General features: G+C 41.5%; 1 protein-coding gene across 1 annotated transcript in view; it reads left to right on the top strand.

Moving 5' to 3' along the window:
* The window catches only part of MARVELD2 (MARVEL domain containing 2), a 402592-nt gene that overhangs the window by 283762 nt on the left and 101604 nt on the right, over nt 1–17226 (top strand). Inside the window, exon 3 of the mRNA XM_044064416.1 lies at nt 15292–15327. Coding sequence (XP_043920351.1) covers nt 15292–15327 — 36 coding nt within the window. The remainder of the gene's footprint in view (nt 1–15291; nt 15328–17226) is intronic.

A 17226-nucleotide genomic window follows, 5' to 3' on the forward strand; every position in this document is an offset into this window, starting at 1 on the left:
ACAGCATTATACATCTGTTGGCTCAGAAGAACCTTTGAGAATGTGAAGTGTGGATACTTCTATAGAATGTAGACTGAGGGAAATCAAGCCATGTCCACATGTGACGACTGCTTTGAGGAATGTAAATCAAGAGCCATAATACTGGGAAAATCTAATGGACAGGTCTAAAGTGCATAGTTGGCACAAGGTGAAGAGGATATTTACATTGAAAGAAGAAGAAAGTATTATTTCAGGATCTCATTCTAGGACTTGTAGCCATGCTTAGAAAAATGGGAGAAGAAATAAAATTCCTTGAAACTGTGCAATATATCATGGAGGCTAGGACAGAGGACCCCTCCCCACCGGAGAATAAAATTAATGGTAGCATACTGAGCTATATTAAAATTTGGGAATGACCCAATGAGAAGTGAAAAATGACTGGAATAGATTGTTAGATGGACAGGTAAGAGAAGAGGACTGCCCAGATGTATGTAAACACTAAATATGCAATTAAATCAAGGAAATTCTGCATATTTGCATGTAAATGCCTCCACAAATATTTTTATACACCAGTGTTGTTAAATCGCATATTTCCACAGTTGAAGGCCACTTGGTGGTGTGGAGTCCAGGAAAGGGGTGATTGGAACCATATTTTAGGGGAATGTCAAGAGCTTCCATGTTTAAGGCACAACTTCAGCATCTATTTTATAAAATAACTGGACAATAGGTAGAATTTACTAAAGAAATTATGATACTGAGTTGGATTAGGGGGCCCTATCCTAAATGCACAAAGGCTTTACTCTCATTACTACTGCTTGTCTTAAAAAGTGACAACAGGGAAATAGAAAAAGTTAGAACCAACCAAGTTAGAACCACCAACTGCAGAGGAAATAAAAAGGGAAATGGAATATTTAAGAAAAATGAAGACTATCCAAGAAGAAGGAAACCTGGGAAACGATGCTGAGCAAGTGGTATAAATGGCAGATGGAACAAAATAACTAAAAGTACAAGGACGGGGAAAGACCTTGCTTCTGTAGTATCTAGTTTTGTTGACGTTCACCAACTGATGATCAGTAATGATTTTTTTTTTTCTGCTCTCCTTTTCTTTCACTTCTTTGAGAATGCGCCAAGGACTCTGAATATGTGCTGAAAGCCTGAGTTACAACTGTTTATAAATGTATAACTTTTAAACAAGAAATGGCTCGTCGGGGCATAATCATTAGTATGAATACAGTCATACATGCCCCATGCAGGAGGATTGCACTTTTGTTTGTATGCTTGTGTTGATAAAACAAAATAGTCCTTGGAGTAAAAAAGGATTTATAAAACCTTGCCCATTGCCCTTGATCTGTTTGACAGCACACACTTTCATATGGCCAAACAAAACCATCAAAGACATATTCTGCTTAGGACTAAACAGTTTAATACTGACTTAGGCATCCAGCAGCAGCTTTTCACTCCTGTTAATTGTGTCTAGCAACAGCTGACAATACCTTTCTCATGATGGTGCTGCTTTTCTGTCTCTTCTTCCTCTCCAACTTTATGCTGATGTTTCTATTCTTCTCATGTGACTTTGATCTTTACGTGCTCTCGAGTGTTGTGCACTTTAAACTGTTTCATTCACTTAACGGCTTTGAGGCATCTCATCTCCTTCTCCAGCTCCATTTCTGCAGTTTAGCTTGGGACACAATGTTTTGTTGCCTGTTGCACACATACAGCTCCTGTTTCCAGATTCAATGGACTGAATTTCAAATGCACATAAACGGTAATCAGCTTTTCCTTGATTAGACCATTACCTGGAAGTACTTTCATTTACACACACAAATGACGCCACTGTCATTTTGCCATATATTTCTAAGATCATTTTGCTTGATGTCCATGTTACTACATGTAAATAAATAAACCATCTGCTATGAGATGTATATTTTAGTGTATTTGCCTTGTGGCTGTAAGAGTACAAACAATTTTTGGTGGCAAAATTGTTTCACGGAGTTTATAAGTCCAGATTAGAAAATCCCACTTAATATGTCCGGGACTGCCCTTCAAATTGGGCTGTTGACATGATTTCCTTGAGTACATGGAAGATGAACGCTGCCACTGTAAGCTAGGAGCAAACCAAACTACATGCAAACAAGATTCATAATAAGCAGTGGAAAAGCATAATTAACAGTAATTTAGAACAGTTTAGCAGTTGTAGAAGACAAAAAGGGAAAATGTGCAGACATGAGGTTGTTGATTCTGGATAGCAGGCTGTTCATCCCTTTTAATTTTCAGTCCACTAGACACTCCACTGGAAGAGCACAGATTGATTGGAGTAACTGCTAAGCTGATTTTTAGAGGAGGGGTCACTTTACTTGAAGAAGCTTCGGGGGGGTGTCTGGAATAAGTCAGTGCCAGGAGGCCTCCTTACTTGGGTTGCCAGCTTTCTTTGTGGCTAAAACCAGATTAAGGTCACGCCCCTCGCATCAACCCTAACTCCACCCATTCCCACCCCCTCCCATCCAGACTACACCCGTTTTGTGACATCACGGTGACATCAGCTGATGGGAACACCCTCATTTTTCTGTTCCAGATTCCTGCTTTCAGCCGATTTCTCCCCAGTTGCCATAAACACTGTTGAAAACTTATGTGCATACTGTCTTCTGCTTTACTTCTACAGTGATTACAGATATTTGGATTTAATTTAAAACATTTATTTCAAATTTTATAGCACAAACCACTGATACACATTTGCTAAACAAAGCAATATAGTCTCTCAATGAAAATGGCATTAAAACTACTCTGCCTTTAAATCTCACATTCACCGACTGTACAGAAATACTATACAAGCAGTATTAGAAATGCATATATGATACATAAAAACATAATTACTCAAGTTCAGTGTAAATTTGTGCAAAAACTATTAAACAAAGTTCCTTTCCTAATTCACAATATCAAACAATGGATTTTACACAAGTAGTTAGACTGGAGCAGAGAGTTAAGGCTACAAGTGGTAGTTGTGGTATAGGGTTTTATTTCCTCTGACCTCACTTGCCTACTGTGTTAACTTAAACAAGTCACTTAACCAGACGTTGCAACTGGTCACTCCTGAAAAGGGACTTTGGGCCTTCCTGGTTAAAAATGGGCATGAGTATTACTTATCTTTGAAGATCATGTAAATGTGGCGACTCTAGGTGAGCAATGTGCTGCTGCGTCACATTAATGCTACTACTAGTAGTTGATACTGAGGTTTGAAAATATAGGTGAGGATTGAACTGGAAGAGAAAGTTTGGGGGAACGAGGAGTTAACAGGTGCAGTATATGAAACAGGACAATAAGCAGAGTGGAGGTTGTGAAAATATTTTTAAGGGTGAAAAAGAAGATGTGAAATATACAATAATTCTACAAGCTAGTCCATGAACAACTAAACCAATGCCTCATAAAATTGTTATACTTCATTTTTATGCTATACCAATGAACAGTCACTGCATTTCAAAATATCTGCCTTTAAATGTAAAATACTGCAGTTTTTGTTGTCTTTATAGGACAGAGAAGTTACTTTTCTTTTACACTGCGACTTCTGTGCATCTAAACAAAATTCAAACAGCTGTCAATATCCCAAGTTATATTTAACACACTCAGGCATGTTCAGGAGCATTAAGAGCAAACAAACGTGATTATCCTGAAAGAAGCTGTCAAAATTGGTCATGCAGCTCAAAGTTCTTCAACAAGAAGCTGAAGGAGGACAACAGTTGCTGTCTTTTGCAAGAAACTGTTTTCAACAAAAAGAATACTGTCTCTTGGTACAGGTCCAACATGTCTTGCCTCAGACTTCCCACTACGTGATGCCCACTGTTTCTGTACACTAAACAGGATACTTAAACTCATCATAGAGTTTAAAATCCCTTAATGCAGTTTCCTAACCTTTTCTAGAACACTTCTATCAAACGCAGAACTAGAGGCAGGCAAATATGCATTTCAAATATCTAGGTGTATTGTTATTCCTACTTACTTTTTTCTGTTCAAATAAACTTAAGGATCACTAATGGACCACCATAATCCAGGCAGATCTCTCGCCCCTACAATATTTTTCGTGTCCTGTAAATACCTATCTCATCTCCCCGATGTTTGTTAATGGTCTGTTCACCTTGCGGTTCACGAGTATACTTTTAGATTAAATGCTGAGACAAATGCGGCACACAAAAACAATACCCTAGGAAGCTGCACTCCCTACAGAAACAAATGAGTTTACATCTGATTAACAGCTGGGCCCTGTGTTCTGCTGCACACAAAGACATGGATACAATTCGGCTGGTATAGGGACATCATATCTATCACCAGGCTAAAATATTTAAGACTAAAATAAAACGGACACATTTTAGCCACAGCTTGCCTACCTGCGTCCATCCCCGTTAATGTGTGTACAATGGATTCTCCAAGCTTTCAAGCTTCCACAGCCCCACTGTCACCCTGGGCTGACACAAGGAGGAGCAAGAGGCAATGCTTGTCAGGGAACCGGCAGAGATGCTCACCAATGGCCCCGGTCATATTCCAATTCCAGAAAGGGGAGGGGCTAATCACATCCGCTAGTGTCCTATATTTCCGGACAGTCTGTAGTCAGTTAATGGCTCTAATTATAGCCAAAAAGCACACCAGGACAGCAGGCAATAAGGAGGGGGGAGAAAGAGAGAGTAAAGATGGCATAGGAGAAATGCTTGAAACCGTGGCAGTGGCACAAAACCCGGACTTCATGTGTCCGGTTTTGAATGAAATTTGTAACCGGACAGTCTGGTCAAAAACCGGACAGCTGGCAACCCTACTCCCAACACACACAGCCTTTCTGCATTGGCCCTTTAATTTATGGTGAGTCGGAATTTTAAGTCCAAGTAACTTTTCCCAGAGGATAATTGTTTAGAGATAACCACACACTTCCAGCTCCAAATAAAGGAATGCAGCTTTTGACAGGAAGTAGCAGTCTTGCTAGTCCAAACCTTTCCTAATGTGTTCCTGCGGCATCACAGAAAAAAGAAAGTTTTGTTCTGTTCTGATTGTAGTAATTTCTTCTTTTCTGCACCTGTACTGACAAAACAGTTTCAGGTTTAAGGCTCACATTTTATGCATTTGCTGCATATTCACTTAAAAATGCAGATTTTATACAGCTGCTCACAGTATTATCTATTGCACTGTAGTGGTGTCCACAGCATCTCTCTCAACTTGTTAGTGCAAGAAATCTTGACAAAGCCAAAGATAATATGGACAAATGCCCAAAAATAGGGACAGATTTTAATTATTGCTCTTATAAACTTAGAAAGTTGTTCAATAACAGGTTTTGCATTAGCATGCATTTTCTGAAGCATATATGTCATTATTTAGTGACTTCATTCCTCAATAATTTGCCCGACTAGCACAAATTTTATGAGAAGCAGACCAAGAAAGTATTTGACATTTGTTGACTGGGAAAGTCCAACTGGGCTAGTGCCTTTTTTCAGCAGAGGCCCGGGGAGAAAAGCTCCATAGAAGAAACAAAAATAGCAAACTTACAGTGCAAAATTAGAATTGTTAAACTCCACAGATGAAAGGAATACTTAACAATTCATAAAAAAATTTATATACAAAGTGTGCCAGGGTAAGTATAGGTTCATAGGTTCATACTAGGCTATCTGCCCAAGGGCATTTATAAGCCTAGCTCAGAGTTTTGTGGCTTTCGCCACCCCTTTAGTTTGAAGGATACTATGCCCATTATTTTGCTGTGCCTCTGTCAAGCAGTGACACTGAGGTAAACCCTGGGGGTATATTTGCGATCTCCCATTCATTGGTCAAGATTTCTCTTGAACAAGGCCAGCGAGGTGCTCTGCCTCACATGTACCGGGATTTTGTTCCACAGCATGGGGAGTCTCTGGGTGATGAATCTGTCCCTCCAGCACGTCCTATTAATAACCGTGTCAAGGTTTAAGTCTCCTGCCCTTTGTAGTTCTGAGGGATCTAGATTTTTTGAGGTGAAGCATGTTCATCAATTCTGGGTTGGACATGGCCTTGTATGTCAGGCACAGGTCACCTCTGAGCAGACGGTAAGCGACTGAATAGAGCTGGAGTTCCTTCAGTCGGGCAGCATAAGACATATTTTTGAGACCCTTTATCCTTTTGGTGAGGAACTTTTGGGGCCTTTCCAGTTGCTGCAGGTGTCGGGTCAGATACATTCCGAATGGGGCATTGTACTCAATCATTGGTCTGATGAGTGATGAGTACAAGGGGACGATGACCTCCCTTGATCTAGATGTGAATCCCTTCATGATCAGGTGGGCAATGTAGAAGGTCTTCCTAACTACTTTGGCGGCGTGAGTGTCAAACGAAAGGTTACTGTCAACCTGGGTCCCCAGATCCCTGATAACCTCTTCTGTGCTCAGTGGATTGCCACCTATATGGTAGCTAGGGGTTACCTTGTTTTTCCGAAGGTATGACTATGCATTTTTTGGCGTTTAACTTTAGTCCATGGCTCTGGCACCAGTTATCCGTTTCTATGAGACCCTTCTGAAGGATATCTGTGTCAGATGTGTTCTCGACTATGGCACCCAGTTTGCAGTCATCTGCAAATTTTGTCAGCCATAACCCTCCTGTGTTTGCTTGTACTTCTGAAAAGTAGATGCCGAACAAGAGTGGGCCCAGGACTGAGCCCTGTGGGACACCACTTGTGACAGGCTTTGAGTCTGACATGGCGCCTGCAACTCTGACCCTGTGGGTTCTGTCACTTAGCCAGTTTGCTACCCATCTTGTGACGTATGGGTTAACGTTTAAGCCGAAGAGTTTTTCAATGATACCTGAGTGGGGTATTGTGTCGAAAGCCTTTGCCAGGTCGAGGTAGGCTGTGTGGACTGCCTTTCCCTCATCAATGGCCTTGGTGACAGTTTTGAAAAAGTCAACCAAGTTTAAAAGGCATGATCTGCCTTTGACAAAGCCAAACTGGGTTGGATCCAAAGTTTGCAAGTCCCCTATGTCTTTATTTATGAGTTCATTTATGATCCTCTCCATAGCTTTGCAGATCAGGCTTGTCAAGCTGATGGGACGGTAATTTCCAGGGTCGGTGGAGGCACCGCCTTTGTGAAGTGGGACCACAGTTGCCATACGCCACTCCTTCGGTATGTATCCTGAGGTGAGGCTAAGATTAAACAGCTGTCCTAACTGTGGGTTTAATTCCTCATTGAGTTCGTGGAGCACGCAACCGGGGACACCATTTGGTCCCATGGATGCTGTGTTCGCCTTGGAGAGAGCAGTTCTCACCTGAGCGTTAGAGATGTTTGGGGGGCTACAATCCTCTGGTATAGATATCTCTCCTTTTGGGGGGGAGGAAGTTTGCACTGAACCTGTCAGCCAGTATGTTGGCAATGTCTGTAGGTTCAGTGATTTTTACATCATTTTGAACTAATTTTGAGCATATCTTGGAGTTTCCTCCCAGGTTTCTGACATAGCTAAAGAAGGCCTTATGATCGTCTTTTGAGTCCTTAGCGATTTGTCTCTCAAAATTTGCCTTGGATGATTATATGAGAGATCGTAGTTTTTTACTTATAATGATCAAAGGTGTCTTACCTTTTAGGCATTTTGCTCTATCTTGTAGTAGCTTCCTCCTTTTGTTGTAGAGCTTATTTATGGCTGGGGTCCACCAGACTGGACGCTTGCCTTTGGTACAAAGAGTCTTTGTTTTGTTTGGGATTGCCTGATCCATGCAGTCCTGTAGGTGCTGGTAGAAGGCATTTGTAAGTGATTCAGCAGCTTGAGTAATGGTTTCCGCAGGTATGTAATGCAGTTGAGCTTTAACAGGGAATTACTCGGGCATAGTGAAGAAAATATACAATGAGAGAAAATTCACAAACCTGTGGAATTAGGAGTACATATTGGGTTTGTATGAGGCAGAAATCTGGACAGTTGAGAGGGATGGTCCACAGGTAGCAGCTTTTGATATTATGTGAAGGACCAAGACATTCTGAATTTCTAATTAACTTTTTTTTCCCTTTGGTTCACAGAAACTAGGAGAAAAGGGTCATTAAGCCATGTCTTGAGTCACTGGCTTCTAAGCTGCTTCCCTGTGTATCATAAACACAGGATTTACCCACCTTCTGTAATGCTGATTCAGGTGGAGGTGCTACCACCTCAGCAGTCATTCTGTAGGGCACCCTTAGGTGATGTGTGTGGTAACTTGGTCCTCACTCAACACTTTTGATAGACACTATAAGCTAAACATTGCTTCCAGGTAGAGATCTTCGCTGAGACTGAAGTGGTCGTGTATGATTCTATAGCCCAGCTGTTCAGGAGTGTCAGCTAGGGGTTCTGTTCTATGGGTTAAAGAAGACCAAAAGTGCTTTGCAAATGTGAAGGTTATGTAGTTACCTAAACATTAACTACTTGGAGAATTCACTGTGTTATCCAGCCCACCCTCTATCGCTCCATCAGTGTTGGAGAAGGTTTGTTGATTCTGCATTTTGATGCCTTTAACTTGTTCAGAAACTGGAAGTGGAAGAGTGAGGCACACAGTTCCAGTGGGAGGAGGAGGTACATGGGTAGGCTGGAAAGGTTCTATCCTGCTGGCTGAGTATGAGTGCCTGAGTTATAAAGGTTAACACATACTGACTCTTCCCAACATTTTTAACATAAGTACATAACTTTCATGTAGTGCATAGACTGTCACAGTGATGGGAAAAAGACCAGCTTGATAAGCACCCCTAACCTTTTGTAAGATTTCGTCTAGTGATAGGGATTAACAGCCGACAGTACCAGCTGGCCAAGAATGGTGGCAGACAGTAAAACAGATTTAAAAGCTGTTAGATACTTTGCTCTGTCATACTTCTAAACAACAGTTGTAGTAGAATGAGGTGTCTTAATAGCTTTTAAAAGCCGCTCATTCTTCAGAGGGGCGCTTTGTCTCCCATCTCTCCGTGGCAGCACTAAGTGTTCAACCATCTGTCAAAGGTTTTAAAAGCTGGTTAAACACGTCATGCTTCTTTCTCTTTTTTTCTTCCCATAGCAGATCAAGTTTCATCTGCTACAGTGAATTATAATTGGATCTTGCCAATTGTAGCCAACTTTACTGTGTGTTCTTGACATGAATGGATGAATACAGAGATTCAACTCATGAGTTTCATTCTTGAGGTGAATTTCATGGTATCACTGTAATGAATCTGTTATCCCATACCCACTCTTAACCCCCTGCATCTTGGCAACCTGGCAAAGTTTTATCCTTTAAGTGGTCCTATTGCCAACAGCCTTAGTCCAGATCATTACTGAAGATGGACCTGCTCTTCCAGAGCTAATGTTATCCTGTGTATGTTATTTCCATTTTATTACAATATTAACATTGTTGAAAGTTCTTTTTCTTCTTCCTGATGTATATTAGACATAGACTCTGCCTAGATGGAATTTTCTGTCTAACAAAAATAAATAAGGGGGTAAGTATTTATTTTGCCATTTTTTAACCTGGTGACTGTATTGTTCCTAACTCTTTCAAATGTGACCTGAGACCCTAAATATCAAATGGTAAAGAGAACAGAAAAACTTGTGCTTGTTTTTGCAGTGCAGCTTTGTGTCAAAAAGGGTTTACCACAGTGCACTATGGGAATAATGAACAAGTTATTAAGCAGAGAAGATATACAATAAAAAAAAGCCTAAGGTAGTTGAAAAGATGAAAACAAAAGCACCAATTGCAAAGTTTCAGTAATTATAAATAAAAAGATGTGACATGTAAAAGGGACCTATAGACATACTTGTAAATGCTAGGCTGTATGTGCTGTAGATTTATGAAATTACAGTTTTGGGGTACAAGTTTGACAATTGGTTATTATATTGTATAAAAGGGAGACGTGTGAAGCTGTTTAGGCATAAGAAAAGAAAGAAAGCGGTGAGGGTAATGTACCTATGACAGATTTTTATACGATTTTGGTGGAGATAGATGAGTAGTGTGTAGATTGGATGAAGGCTATAAGGTGATTTATGAAGTGAGGCTCTGATATAGGAAGGTTACAGGTTTTAAGAGGTTCATAGGTAGGTACTAGGCTATCAGCCCAAGGGTCTAAGTAAGCCTAGCCAACAAGGTTCCCTGGCTTACTCCACCCAAGAAAGTTATTTTCCTGTGCCCCCGTCGAGCAGAGCCACAGAAGTGATCCCCGGGATGTATTTCCCATCCACTCATCAATATTTTTCTTGGAGAGTGCCAATGAGGAACTTTGCTTGACATAGATGGGTAGCTTGTTCCAGAGTATGGGAAGTCTCTGGGACAGGAATCTATCCCTCCAGCATGTCCTCTTTATTGTGGTGACAAGGATTAGGTTCCTAGACCGTGTAGCTCTGAGGGATTGGGATTTATTTAGGTGTTGCATGTCAAACAGCTCTGGGTTCGACATATGTTAGGCAGGGATCACCTCAGAGTAGACGATATGCTATGGAGTAAAGCTGAAGTTTTTTGAGACAGTCAGTGTAGGGCATCTGTTTGAGGCCAGTTATCCTCTTTGAGAGGTACTTCTGTGGCCTTTTCAGCTGCTGCAGATTTCTTGTGAGGTACATTCCAAAAGGCTGTTGTACTGTTTAATGGGTCTAATGCGTGTCGAGTAGAGGAGAACAATGACCTCTTTTTTCCTGGATGAGAACCCTTTTGTGATGAGGTATGCCACATAGAAGAATTTCCTGACTACTGTGATGATGCGATTATCAAAGGCGAGACTACTGTCCACCTGGGTCCCAAGGTCTCATCACACATTCAGTGTTAAGTAGACTGCCTCCTGTGTGGTAGTTCATGGATACAGAGTTTTTACCAAAGGGGATGACAGTGCACTTTTTGGCATTGAGCTTGAGGCAATAGCTCTGACCCCAGGCGTCTGTCTCGGTGAGGCCTTTCTGCAGGATGTCCACATCATTTGGGGACTTGACTATGGCTCCTAGTTTGCAGTCATCTGCGAACTTCATTAGCCAAAGGCTTTCTGTGTTAGCCTGTATTTCAGAGAAGTAGATACCAAACAGGAGAGGTCTCATTACTGAACCTGGTTTGAGGTCAGATTTGGAGTCTACAACTTTTACAGTGTGGATTCTGTCAGTGAGCCAGTTGGCAGCCCATCTTGTGACGTAAGGATTTATATTTAGTTTAGTGAGTTTAGCTATAATTCCAGAATGGGAGATGGTGTCGAAAGCCTTGGCGAGGTCAAGATAGGCTGTGTGAACCACCTTACCTTCTTCTATGGCTTTGGTGACTCCCTCAAAGAAGTTGGTCATGTTCAGGAAGCATGATCTGCCTTTCACAAACCCGAACTGGTTGGGGTCCAGAGTTTGGAGGTTACCAATGTCTTTGTTTGAGTTCCATGATACGTTCCATGGCCTTACAGACCAGGCTCATCAGGCTAATAGGGCGATAGTTCCCGGGATCAGTGGTGGCTCCTCCTTTGTGGAGTGGGATAACTGTTGCTGTGCGTTATTCATTGGGCACGAAGCCTGACATGAGGTTATGATTGAACATGGTGCTTAGGTGGGGAGCCAGTTCATTCTGAAGTTCATGTAAAATGCAGCCTGGGATGTTGTCCGGTCCCATGGAATCTGTGTTTTTGACTTTAGAGAGTGCAGCTTTTACCTGCATAGATGTAATTACAGGGACTCTGCATTCTTCCCGTATAGATACGGACCCTTTAGGGGGTGAGAGGGTGTAAAGTTAACACTGAACCTATCTGCCCGGATGTTGGCAATATCGGTTGGTTCTGTAATTTTTGTGCCGTTGTGCTGTAACTCAGAGCAGATCTGGTTGTTGCCATTGAGATTCTTGACATAGCTATAGAATGCTTTGTGGTTGTCCCTAGAATTAGTGGCAATTTTGTTTTCGTAGCTAGCTTTGGAGGATCTTATAAGGGATCCTCAGCTTGTTACTGAGGCTGACCAAGGAGCTCCTTCACTCATGGGATTTCACTCTTTTTTGCAACAGTTTCTTCCTTCTGTTGTAGAGTGTTTATGGCAGGGGACCACCAGATTGGCTTCCTTTTTTTTTTGGAGGATAGCGTCATGGTTCTGTTTGGGATAGCACGATCCATGCACTAGTGTAAGTTCTTATAGATTGCATTTGTGTAGGATTCAGCAGTCATAACTGTATTGTCCATCTGCATGGGTGTCATGAAGTTCGCCACTTCTGTCTTAAGAAGCATGAAGTTGGCTTTGGAGAAATTGTTTACCACGGTTTCCTTAATGGGGGAGTGATGTGGATGTCTAGGGTGATTAGCTTATGGACAGATCTGGCCAATGAGGAGTTGACTTCAGGTGTGGAACACCGGTCACTCATGCTGGTAATGACTAGGTCTAGGATATTGTTGCCCCTGGTAGGGGTGTGGATAAGTTGATCCAGGGCATTGGAATATTTGAATTCCAGAAAGTGTTGAGCAAAGGAGTTGGTACATGAGTTGGTACATGAGTAGTTTTCTCAGTTAATGGTGGGGTAGTTGAAATTGCCCATTATTAGGGTGTTTGGGTGAACCCTAATATTTTCCAGTATATCAAGGAAAGAGGAGTGGAAATCCTGGGGCATGGTGGGGGATCTGTAGCAAGATACAGTTTGGATTGCAGTTTTGCCCAGAGTTAGTTGCACTTTGATAACTTAGGATGGGTTATTCTGAGCAACTAGCCTGGAGGTTTGGATATCCTTAATGAATATGGACACACCTCCGTGTTTTCTGTTCCAGTCCAGGTTAGGTGGCCGAAAAGTGTGGTATGAGTTGTAGCCTGGTAATGCATGGGTGCTCTCTGGAGCCTTGAACCAGGTATTAGTCACTGCACAGATATCGATGTTTTCCATTTTAAGGAGTGCCTCGAGGGAGTGCATTTTGAGATTTAGACTTCTAGTGCTGAGTAGCATTACCCTCAGGTTTTGCTTGCCTGTTCCTGTTACGGTAGTGAATTTGTCATTTTGAACCTTGCCTAAAAAGTTCACTATATAGGGGTGGCAAGAGCCTTAGCTAGTATCCGGAATCCCAGGGGTGACAGGTGCAGGCCATCTCTGGCAAAGCATTGTGGTCTGTCGACCATGTCGTCCCAGGCAGACAGATACTGGATCCTCTTAGAATGATACCAGAAGCTTAGCTAGTTGTTGAAGTCAATCATTTTGTCCTTGTACTGCGGTATTGTTCTGGGCGATGGCAGTATGCTAGTCAGGGTTAGGGTCATACCTGCCTGGGCTACAAGGTCTCTTTTCATGTAGTCCAGGGAGGTACGTCTCAGATCATTCACACCAACTAATGGACAATGACAGAGTCATATTTGTACTTGTGAAGTGACCTGAGTGCATGGGTTATGTGGTTGATCCTGGCACCAGACAGGCAGCTGACAGCAGCCTTCTCCTTGTTTAGCCTGATGAGTGAAACATCAGTGTGCTTGACTTTAGTCACCTATGATTAGCATGTTGGGTACGTTGTTTTGGCTTCTGGGCTGTGGTTGAGTGGCACACTGAGTGTGTGGGCTATGTGTCATTTGGGTTGTGTTGGGGAATGGAGGTTGCTTGTGTTTCTGCTTTGGAGGTCTCTGCTGCTTGAGCAGATTTCTGTTGAGAGACTTCGCAAATGTTTTTGTGTTTGTGTGTGGATTTTGGTGGTGTAGGTTTAGTGGGACTATGTGATGAGTGTAGTGTGGTGCAAGTGTTTACCTTCTCCTCTTGACTGTCAAGTTCAGTCTTGGTTGGAGAGTGCTTTATCTCCAGTTTGGCTAGATAAGTGCATCTCTCACAGGTTGTAGTGTTGGGTGGTAGAAGGAGAGGGTTGTCTGTGTACATGAGGCAATTGGTACATTGCCCCAAGATGCCCAGATTCATCAGATAGACAGGAGAGAGCACTGGGAGCTGACCCTTGGACATGCCTGAATAAAAAACTGTTTTCCTCTAGACAAGTGAGGAAAGTGAGTACAAGAGCTGTTTTTTCTCTAAGCAAGTGAGGAAAGTAAGTACAAAAACTGTTTTCCTCTAGGTAATGAGGAAGGTTGAGTGCTGTAGTAATTTATAGCTTATTTAGTGCTTACAAGTTCTGAACAAGTGCTAAGCACGAATAAGCAAATTCAAGTGCTAAAACTAAGAATCTGTATCTGAACTAGACTAGTTACAGGAAAGAAACAAGTGCAAATGCGGGCTTTTAAATCAGAAAGTTGAAAGAGATGGAAAAATTGCCCAAACGGCCAATAACTACAATTTCTGGGCCAGAAACCACTCCTTATGTGGTAGATAGGTTACTTAGTGCTTACCACTCCCACTGATAAGTTAGCATGCTTCCCTCCAACACAGAAAGGCTTGGGGGCCTCAGGAGCTTACAAACAGTCCTGGATACAGCAAAATCTGTATCTGGACTAGACTAGTTACAGAAAAGGCAGGAAAGCAGCGTAATTTTTTTTTGTTACAGTTGAGCAGAACACAGGGAGATTCTAGCAAAGTTTTTTTTTTTTTTTGTAAAGGAAAGGGAGAGAGGAGAAGCCGAAGATAATTCAAGGTTAGGAAACTAAGTAGGTTGGCCTTCTCAAATGTCCTCTCTGTGTTAGGTAGAATGAGCTAATGACAATAGACTGAGAGAGGAGTGTCCCAGATCAGACTTACAGTAGGGGCGGGCAACTGCAAAGTCACCAAATATGGATAGTGTTTCACACAGTTACCAGCTTTGTAATTACTACTCTTAATTGACACACATTGTTGATCACTGATGTGTTATTCCTGGAAGATTGCACTATCTTGGAAATTTATTTTTTTGCTGAGGTGGTGTGAGCTCTGAGTTGTTAATAAGTAGCAGTGTGTATTGGGTGGGCACACTGGGTACTTGGGGGGGGGGTTGGTCCCCAGCACAAAAGTATGTGTGTTTTAATCTGAATTGCGGTTTGCAGTAGAGTTATTCTGAGCTTTTGTGTCAGTTCTTTGACCTTTTGCCACAAAACTGCCATACTTTCATAGGATAGTGTTCTGTACTGCTGGTTTTGAAAGTTCTCAGTTGTGGTGTGGGTAAGTGGGATGCGTATGTAGAGGGTAATGGTAACTATTTCTTGTTTGCTTACAGGCAGGAGGAGGGTAGATTTTAAAATTGATAGGTTTATAGTGGGTCTTTGCAAAATGTGGCTGTTCCAGTGATAGCGAGTGTAAATAATTAAATAAATGAGTACCTGGAAGTTTCTTAAAGTTGCAGAGTACTGTGTTGCATTACTTATGTTTATAGTGCCTGTATGAAATACACATTCAAATCTGTAGTGGTATGCTAAGAATGCTACACACTAGTTGAAGTAAGTTAAAGTAGTCTTTAGTATAAAACATAGTCTTCCTAATCTGTTAGTAATAAATCATCATGTTCTTTTCTTTTTTAGATGAAAAACTCTGACGGTTCTGCACAAACTGCTCGGGTAAGTACAAAGCTTCACTGTTTCGCTTTTGAGTTGCTGAAACTGAACAGGGATAAAATTTACCAGAGTGTTTTTTTTTTTTTTTTTTTTTTTTTTTTTGTGTGTGCCCGTATGTATTGGTGTTTCTTGTGTCTCCTGCTGATTTATAAGTTTTTTTGTTTTTAAGGGGCAAATTTTTGAGATGTACATTGCTTACATATATATTCATAACTGCATGTACAGTGATACCTTGGTACTCGGACTCAACCCGTCAAATTTGTTACATTTTGACTAGAAAAAAAATCATCTTGGTACTTGTTGCGTTCTAGAACAGGTCCGCTGTACACTTTCTTGTGTTTGCTGGCTATTTTTTGTGCAGATAAGTACAGTGCTGTACAGTCATGGGTCCTAAGAAGGCTAGTGATAGCCAACAGAAAAGAAAATTAGTTAGAACCATGATAGTGCAGAAAAAAGACGTAATGGAGAAATATATGAGTGGTGTCTGATCTCGCTGTACAGTACCGAATGCCAAGAATAACCATCTCCACCATTGTGAAAAAGAGAGGCCATCAAAGCAGCTGATGTTGCTAAAGGAGTGAAAGCTGTGACCAATCAAAATATTACAGACACTAGAGGAAGTGGAGAAATTGTTTTAACTAAATGAAAAACATTTAGTTGGTGACGGTGTTTTATAAGCCATGATTCTTGAGGTGAATTTCATGATATCGCTGTAATGAATCTGTTATCCCATACCCTCTCTCAACCCCCTGCATTTTGGCAGCCTGGGATAGTTTTATCCTCTAAGCAAAAGTGCTGCATGATAACCTGTTGAAAAACAAGCCTGGAACGAGTGCTGAGAGTAGTGAAATGTTTAAAGCCAGTCATGGGTGGTTTGAAAACTTCTGAAAGAGAAGTGGCATACATAGTGTGGTGCAGCATGGAGAAGCAGCCAGTGCCAACAAAAAAGCTACAGATGAATTTGTTCAGGAGTTTAAGTATGTAGAGGCTGAGAGCTTTATTCCCCAATAAGTGTTCAGGTTTGATGAGACAGGCTTGTTCTGGAAAAAAATGCCCAACAGGACCTACATCACTCGAGAAGGCATTACCAGAGCACAAGCCAGAGAAGGACAGGCTAACTCTGCTGTGCGGGAATGCGAGTGGGGGATTTAAAACTTAAGCCTCTGCTAGTCTACCACAGTGAAAACTTGCAAGTTTTCAAGAAAAATCTCCTTTCTCTCTCCTCTCTCCCTTAAGGTGCCCCCTCTCCTCATTGATATCCAAAATTCTGCAAAATCCAAACTTGGTATGTGTTACAACAGAATATCAAAGTTTGCCACCAAGGCCAAATTCTCATCCCACCACTGTAAGTCACTGAAATAATTAGGGTGGCTGGAACTCCCCCACCATCTCTCATTCACCCAACTAACTACAGTGCACAAAATAATCTACAGACCCGCAGACTGTCCTGCTCTCTCAACTCTACTTTGCAAATACCATTCCAGCAGGCATCTAAGATCTGAAAATTATCTACTTCTAAAAGTAGATAAGCCCACCTTACCTGCTGGTCATCTCATCCATTCCTTCGTCGTCGCTAAGCTATGGAACGCACTTCCACCTTCTATAAGAAACACAGGCAGCACCGCCTCCTTCAAGCAAATACTGAAAAATCATCTCAACTCTTATTGGCTATGTTCCTGCTCTATAACCTAACCTCTTCACTCTCCTTATATAATTACTAAACTCTTATGTCTTTTGCTACTAGTGACTGATGATAATTTCTCCATATTTATATTTTATTTTTATCTTCACTTGTTGATACTGGTACAATAATACTGATTAATATATCCCTGTCTATACCTCTCTGATTGAATTCATTGAATTCTGCTTTAATGTATATTTTCTGTATATATTACTGTAATA

Source organism: Protopterus annectens, chromosome 2.part2 (genome assembly GCF_019279795.1).
Source record: "Protopterus annectens isolate FY-2018-M chromosome 2.part2, PAN1.0, whole genome shotgun sequence".
NCBI lineage: Eukaryota > Metazoa > Chordata > Ceratodontiformes > Protopteridae > Protopterus > Protopterus annectens.